Source organism: Phytophthora sojae, assembly GCF_000149755.1.
Source record: "Phytophthora sojae unplaced genomic scaffold PHYSOscaffold_29, whole genome shotgun sequence".
NCBI classification, from domain to species: domain Eukaryota; phylum Oomycota; class Peronosporomycetes; order Peronosporales; family Peronosporaceae; genus Phytophthora; species Phytophthora sojae.
The window spans coordinates 66,199-74,113 of NW_009258143.1; the positions used below are offsets into that span (position 1 = coordinate 66,199).

Below are 7,915 nucleotides of genomic sequence, written 5' to 3' on the forward strand. Positions count from 1 at the left end.
TTAGTATTTTTTATCGTGGAAGTGAAAGTTCTGCATAGTTGTTCGCAGACAGATAGTTTACACTAAAGATGTTCAGATGCAGCCCTCCGCAATCTAAAACTCTTTGAAAGTCGACGCGTTTACTTCTAATTCGCGTTTGTATCGAACCTGTTGTATATTCTTTAGAGGTCGGTGCAGTAGTTGGTGAACTGCCTGTGGAACTACGCATACTGCAGCTTTCGAGAACCCTAGCAGTCGGAGGCAGGCAGATACTGCGGCTGCGAAACAGGCGCAGGATACGCCTGTGTATGGCGGTTTTGTAGCACAAAATCTAACATAGGACAAAATTTGAGTCAAGAAGCACGGATAGTTGGATATAACTACGGCCATCTACTGCGCCTGCATCGCAACCGCAGCATCTGGCCGGTAATGTGCAACTGGAGAAGTACGAAATGATGTTCTAGTCAAATTGAAACGAACAAATGTCTGCCTACTTTCTTAAAACTTGTGAAGAGCGAAAAACTTCAAAAGAAGTGTTTTGTTTTTGAGAAGTTTTTGTACCATCGCTAATTGCGATTTCGATGTCTCCTGAACGTTACCTGTAACTGGGAATAGATTCGTGACGAATTAAAGTTTGTGAGGCTGGTAAACCAGCAAGCTGGTCTCCCAGGATAATATTTCAGTGAGGCTGGTAACCAGCAAGCCGCGCTCTTCTTTACCGTGGTGGGTTCTCAGGAACCGAAAGTCCCCAATTGAGATTGCCTGGTCTGATGAGGCAGGCCATCGGTGACATAACTCCGTGGTCAGCGTCCAATGGCTGCGTTGACGCCAGCAACGAGCTATTTCATTCATTTTGCAGGTAAGGTATACTGTGCTCATTTAGTACTATGTTGTGTGCTAACGATCAGACGAGAGAGCTAGCGGAACGAAGGAGAGACGCATGGTGCGCTGATCTTGACCTTTTAACTTGAGGGCTTGGGGAGTAAATTGCGGAATGAGAAATACGTTAATAGGCCAAGTCCTTGGAAGTGGGCGCTTCGTCGCAGGGAAAAAAAGTATTATTCAAACGAACGATGCTCGTGTCACTGTCGAGGTGAGCTGGTTGGTTTGGAGAAAGACACGAGGTTGGGCATCTTCGGCGTAGGGTGATTGGGTATTGAGCAATTTGACATGTAAGAAATGCAGCCTACGCTAGACAAGTCATGTTGGTCATCTTCAGCTAAGCTTGGTCGATTATGGCGCAAATTAATACGCCTTCAGCGAAGCCATACAGAGTAATACATGTAGCCATTCGTAGCTTTAAATGAAATTGTTTAGGTTAACAAGTACTCTATTTCGGTTAGAAAGGTACCTGGTTTCGGTAAGTTACAATTTTTTTCTGCCGACCAAGCACAGGAGCCCTTAAAACGTGCCTTAAACCTGAGCTGCCAAGTACGCGCAGCATCGGCGACACCAGATCCGCCGGCACACTCAGGACACACCCGTTCTCGCTGTCCCACTCGAAAGTCGTTGCCCCGATAAGGGCTTAAGCTCAAACTCTTCGCCGTGCATCCCTCCCCCGATCAGACATCGCCAGTCTCGGGAAAGCGCTGATAAGCATAGATTCACCCAACACGAGTCATGTCCTCGTTGTCGTATTACCTGGGCCGTTCTCCATATTAACAGCTATAGTCTCAAAGTCGCGTTGACAAAGAGAAATGAACCTCCAGTGTTCAAGCATCGCCTCCACCCCTCATCCAGTGTCGACCACCACATCTGGAGCCATTGTGGCGTTAAGGAACTCGCGATGCTCATTCGATTCGTACACCATCAGCGACGCTCCGACATTGGCACGTACGCCGTTAGAGCGTAGCGGAAGAGACGGAAGTACTCCGCCACGACACTCCACGCGGTCGTCTTGACGATGGTTCGAGGGATCAAACTCTGCTGCTGTAGCTCGAGCTTCTGCACCTCTTAACGGAGACTTTGAACTTCCACCTCCACGGAATCGGTTCGGGACTGCAGCCGCTGTCTGTATCGCACTTGAGTGAGTCGCCGACGCTCTCGAAAGTTTCGAAGCGCGTTTACTTCAGCGGCTACCCACTCAAGGCTTTCATGATTGGCAGGACGAGCCGAACCGAAGGGAGGCGACGGAGCTGGAACGGCAGAATGGTGCGCGTACAATGAGTTACCGAACCCGTCAGGAATACGCCGGTCCGGTTCTGTGTAGTATGCGGGGCCAGCGTCAGGAACTTGTCGACCTTGGGCGAGATGACTTTGATCTCGGGCTGCTGGCCTGGACTGCACTGCTCCGATCGCTTCGTCATTGAGCCAGCGAGTGTTGGGTGGGCAGAGAGCGCTGTCCATTGGGTATTGGCGAGCGAGAGTCGTTTAGCTGGGCGTCGCAAGAAACAAAGTGAGTGGTGTTGCATCAGCAAAATACGCTACAGTCTGAGCGGACCACCAAGTTGCTGCTCTCGCTGTATAGCCCCATCTCAGCTCTCAACTCATCCTATCTTTTGGATTCGACTCGCCAGGATAAATCTGTTGAAAGCAGAGTACATGTATTAATACTTGAAGTACCTACTACATGCGACGTTTGCCAGGTGTTGATCGCGCTTTTCATAACACGACTCCGTGAAGTTGAAGCAGGCTACATAATATGTAGCCTATTATACACTGTATTATACAGACTGTGTCATATTGCGACTAACGTAGGTTGCTCTGAGTTTCCTCATGCCAACAATATGATTCATCACTATTTGAAAAAGACGCAGGCTGATTTCAAGCTCGCCTTGCTAATTGCTAGACAAAACGTGTTCCAACCGTTCTTGTCAGATTGGTGCCAACACGTCCGACTTGTGCTGCAAACTCAGCATGCTGCTCTTCTCGTTGTTGCAAATGAACTGAATGGAGCTATTGATCTCGAACCGCTGGTAGTGTTTGGAAAAAATCTCTTGCTCTATCCGCCGTACAAATTTTTTTCTTGCAATGCTCAACTGCGGACGGCGCCGCAATACCAATTCTCAATTGCAGAGACGCCAACGATTGCAATCTTAACTGCGACCGCGACACTTACTGCAGTCTCGTACTACGTGGTATTGCCGGTTCAACGCATGTTGCTTTCTAGAGTGATGAATCAAAAATGAGGTCTATCTCCCTTGCGGCAAACGGCGAGCTTATCCTCGACGGTCTCTGCGTTGGTCTCTCCCAAATTAGCTAAACCAAAGCCATTTTTAACCCCGAGCATTTGCTCAGAAGCTCCAGCTCGGGTGGCAAAACCTTATTGCAATTACCATATGGCACAATAAATGTATTATTGCGGCGACGGCGCGTATTGCAATTCACGATTGCAGCACGACCGATACTGCAGTAGCCGATTGCAGCATGAGTAACGACTCCAGTAGTAACTGCAGTGTTGATTGTGTCTGCCAATCGCCGCCAATTCATTTTTATCAAACACTGTCCGCTGGCCCAGTAGCTTCGTTTCGAGATGCCTCCCCCTCTCTGTCTAGTCCAAATTCGGGAACGTGTGCTGCAGCATACTCTTACATATGACGATGTTGATCTTGGTCGTGACTAGGATGCAGTCACCGGGCCCACTCTCCAAACGAACCACCTGGATCTCAAAGTTCGGCTGCGAAATCGACACGAGCGCTCCAGCGCTCGAGCATCGTCTCCACGCCTTGGTCATCATCGATAATCACACCTGGGGCCATAGTATTCCGCAGGAGGTCGCGGTGCATACGAGTTTCATACACACAAGCAGATCTTGGGCTGTTGAAGCGCTCCGACAGCGGCACGTACGCCGTCAAGACGAACCGGAAGAGCCGGAAATACTCCGCTACAACGTTCCACGGGGTCGTGTTTTCAATGATTCGAGGGGATATCATCTGCAGCTGAAACTCGAGCTTCTGCACTTGTTCGCGAAGAACTCGCACCTCCGTCTCGAGGTTTTGTGCTTGAGTCCGCAGCTTCGTCCTGTACCGAATTTGGATGCGTCGACGGCGTTCTCGGTGGATCTCGGCTATGTTTTCTTCACAAGCTGCGGTATCGCTCTCTCGGCGTTGAGGGCGTGTAGCTGACTGGGCATTCTCCTTTCGGAGACGAGGAGGGGGATACTGGAGCTGGGAGTCGGTCGGCGGCGGACGCTAGTGCTTCACGTGCTCTAAACTGCTCGTGATACTGGAGCGTTGCTCGGGCTCTCGGTTCATACGCAGAGGCAAGATCAGAATCGTGCCTTGCGCCATTGTTGTCGGAGCGGCTATGGGTCGCTGGTCTGCTGCGCTGTAGTACGGAGCCGATCACGTTGTCGCTCAGCCAGCGACTGTTCGGCGGGAAGAGAGCGCTGTCGGTCATTAGTTGTTGGGGCGCAAGACGTGGTCCGGGTGATGTCGAGGCGGCAGAAGAGCGAATGAGCCGTCGCGTGGCTTCTTCTACTCACAGGTGACCTGATTGCTGCCACTTTCGAAGCGTAATGCAAACACGACGTGATCCAGGATGACGGAGAGTAATTTCATGACCGTGGCAAATGTATCCTCCCTCCCACTCTGGATCTGCTTCGTGCTACCGTGCCGGCGTCATGAAGCTTGGGCTGACTGGGAGAATGACAGACACGTTAAGGTTTCCGCTATTCAAACTGCTCCATGCACTCCACAGCAGATGGAGTGCTCTCCATAACGAAATTGAGTATGACTGCGGCAAAAAATGAAGACACACCATCCGTCGCGACAGAGGAGGTCGGTTCTGTAGTTCCCTCGTCGTCTTCATAGCGGCTGGTTGCGACCCCGTCACTTGACTTGAAGAACAAGTAGAAGCAGTGAGCGCGCGCGCTGTTCGCCATCTTCGAGGCCACATCAACAGCCTTGAAACCAGTCAGCTGAAGCCCCAAGCAGATATCTCGTTGAATATCGCAGTCGAACGTGCTGCCCGACTACGACGGAGGCACCGTGGCCTCTGGCCCCTTGACAGTCACGTGGGTGAGTTAATACGCGAACTGGGCGTGGATCGTCGGAGCGTCGAAAGCTTCTGGGTGGTGAGCCGCGCTCATCTTGGCCGTGATGCGCGCAGTGTCCGGGAAGAGGAAGTTCGGCAGTGAGTCGCGTCGGCGGGTGTTCGACCTCGGAGCGGCGTCGTGTAATTGCCGCATAAGATGCCAAAACCTCGCCCACACAAGCTGAGAGGATACACCGACGTACGAATTGCGTCGACCCAAGTCCCCGGAGTGCTTCTGTTGCTGCTGAGCGAGTGCAAACTCGCGCCTCATCTTCTGGAAGTCGATGTATCCATCCAGGAGGCATTTCAAGCAGCCATATCCAGCACCTTCACAGATACGCAGGAAATGTGTAGGCGGAAGATCCCGAGCCAGCGCTTCCAGTGTTCCGACGAAGAACCCTCGGACGTGGGCCCACGTCGCTTCCATGTCTGTCACCTCGTTCACGACGCCATACAAATCTCCATCACCTTGCCACATCACCCGATCCAGTTCATGCTCACGCGCAACTTGTAAAAATACTTCAGCATTGAGCTGGTCACATTGAGTACGTCGCAGTGTATCGCTGTACATCAGCAGAATGTCGCCCAGATCCTGGGTGGCGTCGATAGACACCACGATCTGGGTGAACTCGGCCGACGTCAACTGTCCGTCACCGTTCACATCTCCAGCACGGAAGGCGTCCAGCAAGTGGCGCTCGCGTCGAACCTGCTCCATTCGCCACTCGGCGATCACCAGTTGCAGTAAATGGTCAACGTTCAGCACTTGCTCGCCACTCGTCGCCTCTGCTGGTGCTGCTGTCACAGTTGTTGTAGACGACAGCACTGCTGTTGGGTTCCCTTGAGCTGCGATCGTCGCGAAATTATCGCAGGAAGTGGCCACGTTCGTCTTGCGCACATCTCAAAAGCAGAGCTGCGCGATCTCCTGTGCACAATCGACGGAGATCATGCAATTCTCCTTGTCTGGAACGTTGAGGCGAGCACCGAAGCATGATCGTTTTGAGTTGACTTGCTCCACATATCCCTCCTGCACCTCGTCCAGCTTGACCTCAGTGAACACAGCGANCGAAGCAAAGTGGCCACGCTCCACTTCGTACGACCGGATCCACTCTTCGTCTCGCCCGATGCCAGGCACATGAGCGACTAACGTTGGTACCAGAGTGACTTCGTAGCCCTGCGTGTGAATCGCCAGCAACAATCGAGTGGGCGACGGTGAAGACACCTCAGCGTCTGCAGTCAGCAGCTCATTGACGATGGTGCAAAGCAGAGCACGACTCTCATCAGCCACTTCGTTGTCGCTGGACTCGGAGCTCAGCGGTTGCAATCGCTTCAGAATGCCGTGCACCAGCAAGCAATCCTGGAGGAGCTGGTGCTGCTGTACACTGGCAGAGGTAGATGCAGCCGCAGACATGCCCTCTACAGGCACCAAGCTCGGGTCACACTTGGTCACGTGGACGTTCGCCGCTGCTCGCACGTCGCGCACAAGTCCAAGTAGCACGCGCAGCAACGCTGGCTGGCGGAACACTCCCTCGTGGGCGTCTTCGACAAGGCGGAATGGCTCCTCCAGCACCTGCATGTATGTCAGGAGCTGCAATCTGCCTTGGTTTGTCTGCACTTGTTGTTGGCGCCAGAGTGCCTCCGGGAAACAGAGCGCGTGAACCAACCGCATTGATAGCGATATACTCGCTCCTTGCTCGCGACGCGCGCGAGTCTCATAGAGCGAGGCTAGTTGCGCGCAGAATGCAGCCACTTGTCGACACGATGCTGTCGACTTTTGCGAGGATAGTACTGCGTACGGAAGGAAACCATCGATCAACACCGGTAACTCGCGCATGAGAACTTCAATTAGTGCTGCCTGTAGCTCCAGCAACAATGTCTGAACTGCCGTCCAGGAAGCAGGAGACTGGACGACGCGGATGTCCGGCAGCTCACCGCGTTTCCGACGTCTGCGGAACCAGCTGCTGGTCAGGTCACGATCCGCTTCATCGCGAGGGCTTGCTGCCAGTGGGAGCAAGTTCAACGTCGTTCCTGACGGAGCTGATGCTGTAGCAGCATCGAAAAGCTATGGGTGCTCCTCCATCATCAGCTTCAGTAGCGTAGGTGCCACATATTCGAAGGCACCGCCTTGGTCTCCGTGTGCCAGCGCTTGTGTCACGATGTTCCGCAGCGGGAAAGCGCTCAGGTCGTAGTGCAGGCAAATGTCAGCGCCTGGTTCCATCGCGGCCGACATCGACGCACCCGAGACCACCGACGACGTAGAAACCAAAGTGCTCAGCTTGCTACCCGCCACCATCGTGGCGTGACGAAATCTGGTTAAACTGAAGCGCGTACGTAAGCTCCAGCACTCCACGCGCCCATACTAACTCATGATCCTGTCCTCTCTTGGGGTCATACGAACGAGTCAGGCATGGCGCTGCAAGCCACTTCGCGAGCGTGGAGCTGCGTAGCGGAACGATGGACAGCTGTAGCCGACGCGGAGCTTGCGCGATGGGGTACTCCAACGCCATGACGTAGTTCTCGATCCACTCCAGCAGCAGACTCACAAGCAGCGGACGAACAGGCAAGGCAGCTTGCTCTCCGACCTGCGTAGCCAACTACAGTGCTTACAGTAATTAGTCTGACCTCCAAATTTGCGTAAAAAGTGTAATTTTCATACTTTGAAGGCTACGAGGACGCTGAAGATGAGGTGGAGGCGCAATGATCCGAGGAAGCGGAAGGCTGAAGCTGCTGAGCCATGTAGTTTGCACAATTGTTGTAGTTCAGGACAGAGTATGATTACATTTTATTTGATATCTGTCAAGTGCGATGGGAATTTTCATAAAAAAGCGAATTTCTTTTGACTTTCTTTTAGTGATTCGACCAAAGTCACTTTAGTTGTTCAGGATCCCTCGCATAGCTCAACTAGCTACGTCGTACATCATTGCGGAATGTGACGCGAAGGTCGCTTGTACACAGTCGACCGAAT

At 52.6% G+C, this 7,915-nt stretch overlaps 3 protein-coding genes across 3 annotated transcripts; all 3 read right to left on the reverse strand.

Moving 5' to 3' along the window:
- Positions 1-1,788: 1,788 nt before the first annotated feature.
- Positions 1,789-2,285, reverse strand: PHYSODRAFT_343164 (hypothetical protein; the record flags this gene model as incomplete). Its single annotated transcript, XM_009541699.1, has 2 exons — positions 1,789-1,923; positions 2,151-2,285. The coding sequence occupies 2 exons, from the start codon at positions 2,283-2,285 to the stop codon at positions 1,789-1,791; spliced, it is 270 nt and encodes an 89-aa protein (XP_009539994.1).
- A 1,299-nt stretch (positions 2,286-3,584) lies between these two features.
- PHYSODRAFT_536156 (hypothetical protein) lies at positions 3,585-3,935 on the reverse strand (the record flags this gene model as incomplete). Its single annotated transcript, XM_009541700.1, has 2 exons — positions 3,585-3,729; positions 3,766-3,935. Coding segments are annotated over 2 exons (315 nt in total), but the record flags the coding sequence as incomplete, so codon positions are not given.
- Positions 3,936-4,942: 1,007 nt separating this feature from the next.
- PHYSODRAFT_308212 (hypothetical protein) lies at positions 4,943-7,457 on the reverse strand (the record flags this gene model as incomplete). Its single annotated transcript, XM_009541701.1, has 4 exons — positions 4,943-5,748; positions 5,884-6,948; positions 7,189-7,268; positions 7,315-7,457. The coding sequence occupies 4 exons, from the start codon at positions 7,455-7,457 to the stop codon at positions 4,943-4,945; spliced, it is 2,094 nt and encodes a 697-aa protein (XP_009539996.1).
- Between the last annotated feature and the right edge of the window lie 458 nt (positions 7,458-7,915).